The 16,183-nt window shown below is 38.1% G+C and overlaps 1 protein-coding gene across 1 annotated transcript in view; it reads left to right on the top strand.

Annotated features, from left to right (window-relative positions):
* The window catches only part of LOC139725284 (protein O-linked-mannose beta-1,2-N-acetylglucosaminyltransferase 1-like), a 127,419-nt gene extending 111,571 nt beyond the window's left edge, over nucleotides 1-15,848 (top strand). The window contains exons 7-17 of the mRNA XM_071636371.1: nucleotides 3,073-3,171; nucleotides 4,007-4,134; nucleotides 6,108-6,210; nucleotides 7,562-7,731; nucleotides 8,298-8,356; nucleotides 9,990-10,062; nucleotides 10,644-10,772; nucleotides 12,158-12,283; nucleotides 12,805-13,053; nucleotides 13,752-13,861; nucleotides 14,868-15,848. Of these exons, the coding sequence (XP_071492472.1) occupies nucleotides 3,073-3,171; nucleotides 4,007-4,134; nucleotides 6,108-6,210; nucleotides 7,562-7,731; nucleotides 8,298-8,356; nucleotides 9,990-10,062; nucleotides 10,644-10,772; nucleotides 12,158-12,283; nucleotides 12,805-13,053; nucleotides 13,752-13,861; nucleotides 14,868-14,931 (1,310 nt within the window). The 3' untranslated portion in view covers nucleotides 14,932-15,848. The remainder of the gene's footprint in view (nucleotides 1-3,072; nucleotides 3,172-4,006; nucleotides 4,135-6,107; nucleotides 6,211-7,561; nucleotides 7,732-8,297; nucleotides 8,357-9,989; nucleotides 10,063-10,643; nucleotides 10,773-12,157; nucleotides 12,284-12,804; nucleotides 13,054-13,751; nucleotides 13,862-14,867) is intronic.
* Nucleotides 15,849-16,183: the final 335 nt, after the last annotated feature.

Raw genomic sequence — 16,183 nt, 5'->3', positions numbered from 1 at the left:
ACCATACCGCATCCCCATCTCATTAGTGGTTACACCATATTGAAACCAATGGTGTTGAGAGTGGCTTACCCCTCTTAGAGCCATCATCTGAAGATCCTATAGAGTACCAAAGTGTGATGTCATAGCCATTCATTGCCATGGAAACTGGTTCTAGACAACCTTACTTGGCGTGAGTGTTAATACGCTCACATGGTTCCAACCCAAGCTAAAAACAAAAGACTGTGACGTCATCACTTTTGGAATCTACTGAGGTTGTGTGTGAAGATGTTGGCCATAGGATGAATATTTCAAGCAAGAATTACAGTTTTCAGACTACCATGTACATATATGTGAACATATATTCCATGATATGACCACAAAAAAAAAAAAAATGTACGCTGGACTATCTGATGCATTGCTCATACAAGTGAGTTTGAACACACAGGTTTGACCCACTATGCAGTGTGTAGGTTTTGGAATCCACTGTACTCAATACCCTTTCAATGTCAAGTCAAAGTACATGTACGGTCTTAACTGTCAGAAACAATGTAAAGAGGGTCAGATTTTTTGACACTATATGAGTAAACCAATCCCAGAATATGCGATTTTTATTTATTTATTCATTTATTTTTTTTAGGTTAACATTATGAGCAAAGTAACCACAGATGCCTGTAGTGACTTTCTTCGAACAAGAGAAAGAAATATCTATGAGGACATGTCCTGAAGCAATGTAGACATCTGACTCCAGTTTGTGGCAGTCTTGTGGCTTTAAACAGGAGGTGAAGGAAAATGGAGGAATGTGAGCTTAATTCAGGGGCTTGGAATGGACGGCTTAAATTCATAACCCGAAGGCTTTAACTCTACTCAGTGCCACATGGAATACCTCACCCCATCTTAAGACCAAGAAATCCTTTATAAGGCATTCAACACAGCCTGACAGGGATTTTTTTTTTTTTTTGTCCAATCTCTGCTAGGTATCAGATATCATGATATTTCTATCCCTCGCACTAATTCTGACACTCTGCTGCGTGACAGGCGACTAGCGCCATGCTGCTGGGCTGTCAAGCCTCTAATCAGCAGTTTTAGCCTGTCTGTTGCAATATGCCTAGTTGGTCTCTTTAAATTTACTTTTCAATTTAATTCCGGCAGCTGTAATCATTTGGTTCTAAATTTTGCAGGGCTAATCATTCTTTCCATGTTGACTTGGCCTTAATTTCATATCGTTTAAAAATGCAAATTTGTTAGACACCAGAAATCAGATTGTGGTCTGAAAGAGAGAGACATAAATTTCTCCTTAGGGCGACGATCCAAAGAGCGAGTCATGAAATGATTTCTCACCAGTGAGTCAAAGGAATCGCATTCATGAATTCAAATTTCAGCAGACCAATTCAGCCTAGGCTTTATTTGCTAGACTCCATGATGTGACAATCATGTAACCACAAAGTTTCATCTCTCTCCTTAATGTGCTCATTTAATTTTCATATTTGGAAAAATGGGTCTTGCTAATCAAAATGGTAATTAACAGTATGAGTTATCCTGCTTAGCCTACTTTGTAAAAGCGTCAAACTTCTTGACGTCAGCTTACAGTCTGCTCTCATTGCATAAATCATAATGATATATCCCTAATTGATGAGTGGCCAAGACTGTGATCTATTGATTGACACATGACAATCTTACGACGATGCATTTATTATCGTGGGGCAGGCTCTTTCTTGACCAGACAATATTGATCATCATCAATATCTCCTTCAGTGATTAGCGATGACTGTTTTCCCTTGTCTGTTGTAGACTCCATCTCAAGAACCCCATTAAAAATGTTGGCCAAACTCGGTGATTCAGATCCCCTGAGCAAGCATCAATTAGAGATTGCGGAAATTGCCAGCATAACTGTCGTCTGCCCAATGAGCTGAAATTGAACATCAAGACTGAGTGGATGTTTCAATGAGCTCTACTACTCTGCTTCCAAAGATGAAGATTTATTTGATGGTGATGGTGCCGTGATATTCATTTCCCATGCTTTTCTGCCTACTCAAAGGAATTCTGACCCAGTTTACAAACCCTTTCTATGCCAAATTAGGTTCTGTCTCATGGGTTTGAATAGAGTACTGTTGCTACATTTTGAGTTCATACAGCAGTGTTTGAATATTGATAAATTGGCATTTGTAAAAATTAAAAACAATCTAAGGCATATTGCCATGTGCCATATGCTGCACAAAGTGGTGAGGTTTTGGGGGGTTTTTTGGTGTTTTTTTTAATGGGAAACATAAGCATGCAGCTATGATGATTTCTCACCAATCCTCAAAATATGTTAACATCCAGCCTTCCGTCACATTTCATCTACAACAAGACATGTATCTTAGGAAGACCAGTTCCATCAAAGTGATCCACAATTTGACAGAATTAAATTATATCATGTTTTCCCCTTTAAACCTTTTTATTTTGACATTTCCAGGTATTGAATCTGTAATATGATAATAATGATAAATCACATATCACCGAAGATGTAGTCCTTAACCCACTGAGGACGGGCTGATTTTGCTACAACACGCATTTCCCATAGACATCTGCCTCAGTATACTTGGTACTAGTCTTCAACGGGTTAAAGTGCATTTTGTAAACAGAACAAAAAGAGAGGAGTAAGAAATGAACAGAAGAGGATGAGGAGAAAGCATGCAAATTTGGGGAAACACATGAACAATCAATATTCAGATATTGACATTGATAACGACTGATAATAATGTGCAAAATATCAAAATGAGGGATATCGTTCTATGTTTGTTTTTTTATTGTAATATTGGTTTGCTAGGTATATTATAGTTGAACACTCCAGACAGACATGAACATTCCATTGCATGAATATTGTTAGGTGCTTTGGAATTCAGTGCACAGTATGCATGAGACATGAGATACTAGTATAATGATCCTGGAGTCCCGTACCCATTATTAGGTGCATCAATCACATAGAAAGCTGTAGGGAATTAACCATCACAATACCATTCCGTATCCCACTGACTCACTTCCATGCAGTGAATGTTTTAGACTTGTTTCAAGGACAAAGACTGGAACCATTTCTATCCCCTCTACTACCCACAGGGCAAGCCTATGCAGAGCAGCTTCACAAAGCCCCCAACCTGTCCAGCTGGGGGTCACCAGTCTTGCTAAAGACTAACATACCACTTTCATCCAAAGAAGGTAATCATGTGTTTTTGCACCATTCTGTCTGATATTATTCATGTTGCTTCTCCTGCTGGGTGTGTTTTCATAGAACATCTGAAGGACACACAGCGTTGGATTCTTTTGATGAATTGCTCGTCCCAATTCACTGTTCAGTAATTGTTGTATTGTGGACATCACTCACCACATTAGCTGACAAAAGAGTTGATTGATGTATTGCCAAGTGGTTGTTCCAGTGCTGGTCTCATACTAGCACATTGTCAAACCTCCTTGAAATGAATAATACAAGCATGATTATTGCACCAGGCAACAAAATGGTATATTTACATGATACAATAATACTTGTAGCTATTGTGATATTATTATATTTTGAGAGGAAAGGTACATCAAAGAGAAATTTGTATTCCATGAACAGGCTCATAAGATGGCCTGTTAACCATTCAGTAGGTCTATTTATTGTGAAAGTTTACACTTAACTACTGCAGCTTTGAGTTTATGGTAATGTTAATTGGATTGCCGACGGTATAAAAGAAACTGTGCATATTTGTATCAATTGTAATGTTTCCCATATCATTTATATTGTGTGTGACTTTTTTAAAAGCATATTCTTAAGTAATTATGATTGAATGTCATCATCCTCATTTTTTTTTTTTTTTTTTTGGCCTGGTCAGTTGATCAATACTTGTCTGAACAATGAAAGTACATATTTGAATAGATCAGAAAGTACAACTGTCTAAGAATGCAACTCGATGATAGGAAAAGCCAATAGAATACTTGATTGAACAGAAGTGATTGAGGACCAACGGCTGATGATTTCATTTTGTCCTTCACATCTTTCCGTGTAACCTGGTAGAGAGCGAGTGTCAGTGGCCGGAGACGGAGGCCAACGTAAGGAGGAGAGAGTTTTGTGCCAAGGTGGAGGGGTACGGGAGTCTCTGTAGCTGTGAGGACCCCGCCCCCATTGAGATGCACCCTGAGCAGGTTGGTTGTCCTCCATATTATCAGCCAGATTTCAGAAAAAGATGTCTATATATCCCTCATCCTAATAATCTTGTGCCAGGATTTGGCAGTAAATTGCTCATGTTACAGAAATATTGCTCTGCCATCAATTTCATATAGATATGTGTGATATTATCTATGTTACTGTTGAAAAGAATGACATCATGTAGTACCCATTTTTATGCCTCCGCCCGAAGGGTGCCAGAGGCATTATCTTTTAAATGCCACTGATTGACAAGCATTTGTATCTATATGCAGGTACATAAATCTCCAGTTATTAGAGACAGAAGTGTAGGCATACACATACACATACTGACATATTAGTATAGTCATTAGAAATACTGCATTAGTTCCTTCCCCTCACTTAACTATACATTTAGTGAAGGGACTGTGTCGAAAAAGAAAACCGCAGCTATGCCCGAAGAATACTCCCCATGTGGGGTCCTTAGAGATTCATAATTACAACTGGAGCCTATGAATGAAGAGATTATTATTCCTCTACCAACAGTGATCAGGAGCAAAGAAAACTCCTAAAAGATTGATGCTGATGAAATGTTTACACTCTTACCGCCATCAAACAAGCTTTCATCCTCTTCTAGAACTGATGGAATTTTTTGCACAGAGAAAATGGTTGATGGTAGCTGTAAATGTCAGATCATTTGAGAGATAATTCCCAACACTCCATTTAGAATTCCCTAGCTTAGACTTACCACTTTCCACTGGAATACTGGATGGTATATTGAGATTAAAGTTTGTGAACATGGGGGTGGAGGGGGTGTGTACTTAGCCTGAGAAGGCTTTGCAGTTTATTTAGCAAGTCAGCAAGAATCAATTTACTGGAAATGACACATATTAGATTTTATCCCTCATTGGAATTTTTTTCACAAGTTGCAATGTTTCTGAATATCTTGTCTGTTTCCTCTCTGTTGGGAATGCATACATTAGAATGTGATAACACTGCTTGTGCATGGCAGAATGAGATCTGAGTACTGTCAGTTTTCTTGATCTCTATCATGAAAGTTTGATCTAATAACTTTGCCTGAGCTTGTAGAGCTGCTGATATTTGTAGATAATTGACAGAGAGAGGCTGCTTAACCCATTGAGGATGGACTGATTTTGCTGCAACACGCATTTCCCACAGACGCCTGCCCAAGTATACTTGGGACTTGTCCTCAATGGGTTAAAGGAAACCACTGAAATGGGATGTGCAATATTTATGAAATCCATCTTGTAAATGTTTGAAGCTATTATTTAGCTATGCCTCGATACTAATAGCTTCCCCTTAATGAGATTTCTGTCGTTGATCACTGCACAAATAATTGATATTGTAGATTTTCCTCCCATTGATAAAACATGTGTTTATCTGTCATCTGTATGACTTAAAGGAATATATCACTCATTTACGTTCATTTATGGGCATAGATACACTTCTCATCTATCTTATCAAAAATTAAGATTTTGTTTTCTTTACAGATTTGTATCGCCCTAGCTGGATGAGAAGACTACAGTGATTTGTGATGTCACAGTACGACACATAAAGAAAATATAAAGAGAATAAAAATTTTCATATTTCTAACATAGTGAAAGCACTTGGCTTACTTCTCTCAGAAGGCAGGGGAATTTTACCCTCAACATATGTCCTTAAAAGGTGGAAGAAATGTATATTTTTCATTAAAATTGTGACACTTTGAAGAATTCTCTTTATATTTTCTCTATATCATGTGACTGTGACATCATGAATTGTGATCTTTGTATCCAGCTATGGCAGAACCGGAACTTTGGAGTGGATTGTCTGATTTCCCTCAAACCTCACTGATGTGTTCTAATTATATTTCTACATTCTCACTCTATTCACACATATGTATATATTTGGTTACCATTCCCCTTTAAGTTCACATTCCTGATATGTTGCCTCTTTTCTCTTATTCATGGCGTGTCGTCTTTCCGTCCCTCAGCTCATGAACAATCATGTCTTCAATGTGCCTGTCATCATCATAGCCAGCAACAGACCAAATTATCTCTACAGGATGCTGGGTACCCTTCTCTCAGCACAGGGAGGTAAGACGACTCCAAAATAGATTCAAGCAAAGTGGATAGTATTCTCTAGGCTGGCAGCCATGTTACTTCCAGTATTCACTAGTTTGATAACATGGGGAATCTGTGTCATCTCCACATTCTTATCTTTTGTTACATTAGGTTTAATCTGTTGAAGACTAGTCTTGAGTATGATCCGGCAGGTGTCTATGGGAAAAGTGTATTATAGCAAAATCAGCTTGTCCTCAACTGGTTAAGATCAAGCTCTGACTCCTGGAGATATTGGTACTAGGTATGACCACGTTTTGACCGTTCGTAGCCTACATTACTGACTTCGAAAAAGAAATCAAGCACAATTACCTTGCTTGCGTGTCAGACAGCAACTGGTTTATCGACAGATCAGGCTATTTCTGGTGAAGCACTTGTACACAATAAAGTCTGTTCATGAGATGAACTTGTGAGTAAAAAAACCACTGGGACTGTGGGGAGCGAGATGTTTAGATGTCGGTGGCTGTACTGTGGTGATTAGTCATGAATAGTCTTGGGAATAGGAGTATCAAAACGACCAACAGAGTGGTCACATATGAGCTGTGGTAATGTGGTATTGAGTGAAATCTTGCTATACACAATTCTACCTGTTAGCATATGATTATCAATCTGTACAAACCCAATAATCACCCCAGACAGGAAGAAAAAGAAGATGAGTCTTACAAATCTTTGTACAGTGCAAGGTGTAGACAAAATGACCCATTCGAGTTTGACTGATTTCTGGCAAATACAGCAGCTCTTTCTGTCTTCCTGCTGTCCTTGAAATGCAGCTGCACAGTTTAGCCATACATACATGTAGTCTATGCCTACACTGAATTCTGTTGTAGTATGAGTAGATACACTGAAAGCAGCCTGTATATTATGGGCATGGGTCAATTCTGTCAGCCCCTCTGTCTTGAGCACTAGATTGGTTAATAAAACATTTCACTAATTTCAGATTCACAGAAATAATGTCTACAGACTGAGCACTATGAGGATACCTGTTTACCTTCAGTTTACCTCAACCTGGTATTAGTCTGATCACTCAACACCATTGTTTACTGTTGTAATGTTTTATCAGTATAATTAATTTTCTCAACAAAGTGTGAATACACACACAGATTTGTACAAATGTATTTATGGGACTACAGAAAGACTTGTCGCACAAAGCAGATAAACTGTCTTGAACCTTCCTTCCCAGTAGCAAATCAACAATGTAATATATTTACCTTTACTCCTTTTCAAGCTTATGAAATCCACTATGTTTTTGCCTGAATACTGTATTTAGCAGAATAAGCTCTGAGCTGAAGGCCTTATGTACATTGTTTCTTATATTTGACCACTGCAGTAAATCCAGAGATGATTGTGGTCTTCATTGATGGCTATTTTGAGGAGCCCCTTGAGGTGGTCAAGTTATTTGGTCTGAAGGGGATCCAGCATACACCCCTGGGGGTCAAGAATGGTCGGATATCACAGCACTATAAGGCTAGCTTGACTGCTACATTCAACATGTTTCCCGTGAGTGTGTAGTCAAAATACATTCATGAATCAACCTTTGTTCGCTTCTCTTTCTTTTGTCTTTTAGCTTCTTAATTTTCTTTTGACCTTTGTTGTTGCTCTTAAATTTATTAACTGTGCAGGCATTCAGAAAATTGATAATCACGCAGCTGAGCAGACAAATGAGTCAAAAGTTTCTTCTGAAACAGACCATGTCAGAACAGTGTACATTTGTAAGTTTCATTCTCTGGCTGAGATTTGCAAAATGAAAAAAAAAAAGAAAAAAATAAACTTAGCAGAATTGAGGAGGTGCAATGTAGATCAAACAAAGAAGAATGTTTCTTGTGGATGATCAATTTTAACCAAGCCAATTATTTGTAGCCATCTTCGTAACATAAAAGGAGAAAGTCATTATCATGTTTTCTCTTGTATCATGCTAACATTTTAACAGATTTACAAGATTTTGGAAAAAAAAGTATTCGCAGTAAGTTTTGCTTTTTGATAATTTATATCATGTTTTCCTTGAAACTGACGTAGTGTACATGAGCTTCACGTATATTCATTTGTTTTCCATGTAATCTTCACAGAGAGCACAGTATGCAATTGTTCTTGAAGAAGACCTTGATGTTTCTGAAGATTTCTTCAGGTGAGTTCAAATGATGCCCATCTCCATGCAAAAATAGGGCAATCTTTATGAACTAAATGACACTTATTCCCTTGCATTTATCAGTGTGATGTAATTCATGAATATCATCATCTTTTCCTTCTTGTTTTCTCATTTCATCACATACTTGCTGAGGTATACAAGTGTACTTGTGTTAAGATCACCACAATTTTATATTGTAGAATAACAACCAATCTCCTCAATGGATATCAGATGGCTGTACCTTGTATTGCCATTGTCACAAGCAAATAGCCTCACTTCAGAAAGCATTAGGTCTACTTGTGCATGTTGGCAAAGATTTGTGTTGAAATTTGTTCTCTGATAGACCGGAAGTAGAAGGTTCCTGATCATAATGTGTCACATTTGGAGAAATATGTATTATTTGTAGCCACAACTTTCTTAATTGCACACTGATGTCAAGATATCTGAGAGCATATGTACAACCATTATTGGCAATGCGCTGAAATAGCATGAATTTGAATAGTGAGAGAAATCCACTGAATATCATTGTCTGATGGCATGAACAAGTGTTGGTGAATTAAAGGGTATATTATGTATCAAATCTGTCTAAAAAGAAATCAGTGAATAAACAATTTGAATTCGATAAAACAGAGGAAAAGGACTGAGAAATGTATTTGATCTAGTCTGTCTAACAGTAAATAAATGAAGAAGCACATAGAATGAAGCTATATACTCTGAAAGGACAAAGAAAGGTGATTACATGAGCAAGTGTGAGAGTATTAAAACTTGTCAGATAATTTAGATGAGGCACTCTAGCCTGTGATACGTCATTCCAAAAGGGCAAAGAAACCAGGATGGCTGCAGTGGTCGATGTAAACAGTGTAGATTACCGTAGTATGGGTTACCACAGTGTAGGCCATCAAAGTGTGGAGAAGTTCTGGCTGCATGCTTCGTCTCCATATTCATGATGATTCTTCAGTCTGCGAGGAAGAGATCGGTGTATCTCGCTTTGGTCTGAAAAACTTCTCACCTTAGAAAAGTGAGATGAGAAAATTCTCTCTGAGTTTATTATGACAATTAATATTCACAATTCCATGATATTGAAAACCATTGTGTGATTGTATGTCATGAAGTGATAGCCATGTTTTTCTTTTTCTCTTTTTTTTTCTGATGAGAAAGTATCTTTGTAGCACACTATGTAACCCCTAGACTCCCAGCTAGGATAGGCTCCAAAGTGAGAAATGAGGAATAAGTTGATTCTTCTTCGGGAAGGAAACAAAGTCAATGGATGAGTTAATTGGAGAGACTCTTGTATTTCTTTGTGCTACATCCAATGTAGCATATTTCTTTTTGCATACTATCTTTGCTCTTTATCTCATACTGGTCTGTCTCTTGTATTCATTTCATTTCTGCCATTCCTTTCTAAATGCTCAGCAGTCTTTTCATCATTAAAAAAACCCCCAATATGAATAAATAAACAAATAAGTAGAACATGAATATGTTGACCTGAACTTACTCAAATTAAGTCATGTGCCGACTTTTGTGTTTGTCTGATTCTTTCTTTGTTTTTGTTTCTTTCTTTTAACCATAATCCAATCTTTTTACGAGTACTGAGAATAATTGACCTTTGACCTTGTGTTTTTTTTAATCTCAGCTTCTTCAGTCAGACCCTGCCTATCCTAGAGGAAGACAGTAGTGTGTTCTGTGTGTCAGCATGGAATGACCAGGTACGGCCTCCTTCTCGGCTTTATTCTCTCTCTCTCTCTCTCTCTCTGTCTGTGAATGCCAGTGGGTGTTAAGTTGTATGTATGTTCATGATGTATACTCACAGCTTTGATAAATCATGTACATGCTATAAAAGCTTTTACGGGTTTGTTAATCGGTGTTTTTTTACACTACATTGATGATTTTGATTTCTGAATCATTGTAAAACGTTTAGTCTGACAGAATAGAGTGTGTGTGTGTGTGTGTGTGTGTGTGTGTGTGTGTGTGTGTGAGGCAGAGACCAAGAGTAAGAGACAGACAGACAGACAGACAGATGAACAGATGGATAGATAGAGATACAATGTGTAGATGAGAGAGAGAGGGGAAGAAAGAAAGATTTTTGAAAGTGACCTTCACATCAATCATTGCATAAATTATTGACTGATCCTTGCCAGAATACCACATCAAAAATTAACCACAATCCCTGCCTTTTGAGAGTTGCTTGTATTAGGCTTTGTATTTTCACTCTTTTTTTTTTCAGATTAGAGTAATGGCAGTAATACTGAGCAACTAAAGCCTTTTTCCACCTTGATTTCTCCCACAGGGCTATGAGCACACCAGTAATGACCCATCGTTACTCTACCGGGTGGAGAGTATGCCAGGCCTGGGCTGGATCCTAAAGAGAAGCATCTATAAAGATGAGTTGGAGCCAAAGTGGCCCACCCCAGAGAAGGTGGGTGGATCCATTGGGTGCTGCAGCTCCTAGAAAGAGATACTGTATATGCCAAATATTTTATCACGCAGTTCTCGGTCGAGAATATGTGAGATTCCGTTTGTGCATGCGCAGAAAATATCATCAATTTCATCGTATATCTTCTTGATTTGGGCTCGATTTTCATCAGAAAGTTGCGGGCAGCCATTTTAGTTTGGCAGTTGAGTTCTATGATATTTCGCGAGGTTTTTATTTTCGCGAAATCACGAGTCAGGTGCTATTCATGAAATTAAAGACACGCAAAAATATTGACTCTGATCCCGATATGAATGTGACATACGCATATGCATTTCTCCATTCAGTACAGGACCCCATGATTGCGAATTTAACCACTCGCGAAATTGTTGAGACGTCCCGATTCGTGAAAATTCAGACTCGCTAAATATATGGCGAATACAGTACTCTCTTGCCTCACTTTTGATGTGGTTTTAAGACCATGTAGTGATTGATTGTAACCTTGTGTGTCCATGCAGTTGTGATTGAGTATTTCAGCCCAACTACACATCTTTGCAGTTGATGGTGATTCGTAAGATTTTGGTTATATCAGAAATCAGCTGACTGCTTGTTCACTGGAACTGAGTTTGATCTTCTCATACCAATTCTGTTTTCAGTGCAGTGGGATTCATGCATTCTGCCCTCATTTGTCTGTGTTCTGTGATGTTATAAATGAAATTAAATCACATATTGAGAGAGAACCACATGTTGACACATTTCAATTTTAGACTCTATTTTTCACTATTAAAGAACACTACATAAATACGCAGTCTTGTGTTGATTGGAAGTGGTAACATACAGCACTCAAATTTTGTGTCACTGTTGCTTTGCAAATGTATCACTCTGGAATCTGTGGTTTCTTAAAATGTCAACCTCCATTCATTGAAGTGACAGATTAGATTGCAGGGTTGAGTGATGCAGGGATGGTATTGGCAGGGTTAACATTGTTGACCACAGGCAGTTCATGTGCTGAGGGAATGAATCAAATTTCATACATTTTTAGGGAAGGTGGATACCACTGGTTTCCATGCACCATCCTGAAGGTGAACCTGGGCCCCGTTTCATAAAACTTGTTATCAGTGACAAGTTGTCATAGCTGTTATAAGCTACTGAAATCCTTGCATCTGATTGACTAAGAGCAAATTTGTCGTAGAAATGTGGCTGTTGTCACTAGTAACAAGATTTATGAAACGGGACCCTGGTCTTTGAATATTTGAAGATAAGATTTATGCATGTGAAGAAACTTGTGCAGTCGTGATCATTTTCGTACATATAACCGTGTGTTTGGATGTGTCTAGTTGTGTAGTCCTGAATTCTGACACTCTGTTTCAACCTGTGATTCTTGTACCTAGCTGTGGGACTGGGACATGTGGATGAGACTACCAGAAAACATGCAAGGAAGGGAGTGCATCATACCAGATGTGTCCAGGACATACCACTTTGGTGCTAAAGGGGTTAACATGAATAGCTACTTCCAGGTAAGAGACAACAACAACAACCACAACCACAACAACAACAACAACCACAACCACAACCACAACCACAACCACAACCACAACCACAACCACAACAATAAAGGCAAAGTTAACCCGTTTGCAGCCTATTTGATTTGGTGTTTTCCTGTCCTTGCCCATGTTTCATAACTCAGCAGGCCTTCAATTGATTTTGCGTCACAGCGACTCATAGCTGATGTGTGTACTAGTTCAAGTGCTATGTGCAATTTACTTCTGGATCTGGGCTGGTATCTTCATGAAATGATCCAGCACAATCAAGCTACTTCATCCTCCTGAATTTGTAGAGAATTTCATAATTTTGTTTGATAGCTTTCCCTTGCTTTCCACCAAGTATAAGACAAATTAAAATAATGTGCTAGAAATAAAGAAATTAAACAAGGAAGTATGATATTTCTGAAAATCATCAGAAAGATTTTTTACTGTTCAAAGTAAAACATCTCATTTCTCATGTAAAATTTTTCTTCTCTACCAACCCTTTCTGCCAGGATCTCTACTTCAAGAAGCGTCCCCTCAACACGGCGGTCCGCGTCAAGCTACGAGACATCGACAAGATGTCGCAGGACAAGTACGAAGTTGAGATGCATCGTCAAATCCGCCAGGCCACGGTCCTCGACCACAGGTTATCGCCCTGCGACGAGGAGTTCATTCCCGGCACGGCCACGGGGGAGTCCTACGTCATGTACATCCGCATGTACAACGATAGGGACTTTGATACGTGGATGTCTACAGCAAAGGTATGTTATAGTGGTGATAAATGTTTGAAATGTGAAAAAATAATTTCTCTTCAAAAGAACAAAATGGAATGTCATTAAGGAAAGCCAGTTTTACTCCTGGCCAAAAACAATGTTTGCATGAAAATATAGTGTATTTTGGCTACTTCAATGATGTGTGGGTTATGTGTATCAAACACATTGATGAGCATCAAACTACTTCAGAAGGTTGCCCACAACTATGAGTGATGATAATGAAATGTTGTAATGTGCTAACTTCATGTATTAAGATGTTCAAGGCACAATGAGAAATCATCAACTCAGCTTTGAAAAAATTGGATTGAGAGAGAGAGAGAGACAGATAGAGAAAGAAAGAAAAAGAAAGAATGCAATACATACAAAACTAGATTGAAAAAGCATGCCTCCAGGTATATCCTGAAGGATTCAACAGATTGAATGTTTTGAAAGCTTGACAAATACGTTGGTTTATTGCACTGTGTGCTCAGCTGCTAAAGAAGTTCTTATCAAGATGGACATAATTATGCTAATTTAATCCATACCCAAGACATTGTGTATTTTGTAGAATATATGTATACATTATATCTATCTCTATCTATCTATATAATTACATATATATGCATTTTTTTTTCTAGGACTGTATTTGCAGTCGTGTAAAATGTGATAATTTTTTTAGTATTCTCATCTCTTTTTACCATTGCCAGTGCTTCCATATATGGGATTTGGATGCCAGGGGCTTCCATAAGGCTATGTGGAGATTATTCGTCAAGAAGAATCCTGTTTTTATTGTGGGTGTGCCTGCCTCGCCTTATTCGTAAGTATCCCATCATCCCACTCTCACTGTTTCTTACCTTAAAGGTACTGTTCACCATTGGGAGCAATGACTTAAAAGATGTTCGAGATATCACATTTGATGCCTATGTGTAGGTCAGTTTTAGCACAAAACACCCTACATTTGTACCATATAACAATATCACAATAAAGCCTGATATATAAGGAGATATCACTATTTTTCTCAGTAAACCATAACTGTTGACGGTTTAGTCTAGAAACATTTTTATTATAATTATTGTTCACATTTTGTATATTTACCAATACTTAACATTGATTATACCGATTCAAATTTTAACATTGGTTGTTTCTATCCGTAACCCACATTTTAGAACTAGTTTGAAGCACTAAAGCTGGGTTGTTGTTTTTTCTGCAAATAGTAAATAATGCCTTTAATAGCAAGGCTGTTGGGAGGTTGAATTAACTTTTCTGAACCGCTTTGGAGAGAGCCAAAACTCAGCTCATATTTGCTAACGAGGTCTGCTTATGGGTTGGATGAAGATAACTTTCTACCTGTCATTGTGCTTGTGTGTGTGACATATGTACTCAACCTAAAACATCCTTTCAGAATATCTCTTTATGATAAGTCTATCAAAGTCGTAAATCATTGTGACCATGTAGAATTGCTGTGTAAGAATCAGAGAATGCTTCAACCGAAGCTCTGGCTAAGTGGCTAAGTTTTCCTGGCCATGTGAATGAATACCAACTCTTATTTCCTAGCAGTACCTTGAACTCTTGTTGTTGTTGTTTTTTTCTTGCTAAAAATACTGCAGCTTTCATGGAAAATCCTGATTTCCCAAACAGTATTACTTCATGTACATATGTCTGGAGGGGGTAGGGGTAGGAATACTGTTTTTTTCCATTAAAACTATGTCTTTTCAGCCCTCAGAATACTACAATACTGTTTTAAGGGTTGGCATCCGTGGGTTCAATGGAATCTCATACAGCAGGTCAAAATTTTGTATTTGTTTCCGATTTTGTCCTTGCAGAAAATACAAACCAACAGACGTAGAGCCGATATTTATGGAACAGAAGAAAGAGGGGAAGACATGACGACCGGCTTAGACCAGGACCTGAGAGTAGAGATCCAAGAACCGTCTCCCAGCCAATGTCATTCCACCCACTGCTACGGCGATACTCCTTGTTGACTAGTATTAAAGAGTGCATCGAGTGTTTGCTGGTGTGTGGTGTGTATGTGTGTATGTATGTTGCTGTTTGTTGGTGTGTGTATGTGTGTGTTTGTGTGTATTTTAGAGTAGGTGTTAATTATGGAACAAACAGAGAGTGAGTGTGTGAGAGAGGAGAGTTGATTCTTTTGGAAATGCATCTTATAATGGTTTTGTGAGTGAGAGAATTTTCTTGATCTGGATGGACCCTTAACCCGTCAAGGACGGTTTGATTTTGCTACAGCATGCATTTCCCAGAGATGCTTGCCCGAGTATACTCGGGAAGCGTCCTCAACGGGTTAATTTCATGATGGGTGGACTTGCATAGGTATGATAAAGGGTTTATATAAAGTATGGTGAGTTTAGGCATGTCAATATTTCCTTTAGAGGAGGTAAGGAGGTAAAAACACAAACTGATGGAGGTTTTTTTATTGTGGAAAGAGGCAATAATTGTATTATTTAGTGCAGAGATGACTGAGAATTCCACTGATGGATGTGCATTATGCCTGCAGTAAAACCAATATTAGCAGTAGCATGGGAGGAGATGCATGTCAGAAACAGCCATTGGAAAATTGTCAGACTTGAACCCATTCATATTGGGGAGTAGAGAGTCAAAACAGGAAAAGAGAGAGAGAGGGAGAGAGAGAGAAAGAGAGGAGAAAAGATTGATATAGAGCAAGAGAAGAGAGTGAGATTAAAGGCTTCTTGAGAGGAGATATGAGAAAGAGATACCAAGAGAATATTTATATCACTATTGAAGTCATTATCACATCACCTATGTTGCCTTCACTTTGTATAAAATTGTACTCGTCTATTAATAGCTGTTATTGCATTTGAATTCATTGAAACATTTGCTTGTGATCAGTGTGTGTTACGATCAAATATTAAAGCTTAGTTCACGGTGTGCACAACCCAAAGCCTCACTTGTATTGCACAGACATAGAAATCTTTTTTTTTTAATCAAATGGCATTTTGTTTGGCAATCCAAAGAATCATCCGACAATAATAATAGTCAGTGTGTTTGATTTACTGTGTCTCTTAATCCTGTATGTGTTCATGCGAGTAGCTGTAACCTGTCAAATAACTTCATCAGCATTTTGATAATTCCTGGCAAAATCTGACTGTAAGGTCATTGAATC

The sequence above is a fragment of the Diadema antillarum genome, unplaced genomic scaffold (genome assembly GCF_040938485.1).
Source record: "Diadema antillarum isolate AM-2024a unplaced genomic scaffold, OU_Dant_1.0 seq00000030_RagTag, whole genome shotgun sequence".
Taxonomy (NCBI): Eukaryota; Metazoa; Echinodermata; class Echinoidea; order Diadematoida; family Diadematidae; genus Diadema; species Diadema antillarum.
The sequence above is the reverse complement of the archived record's forward strand: the minus strand, read 5'-3'. Positions and strand labels throughout refer to the sequence as shown.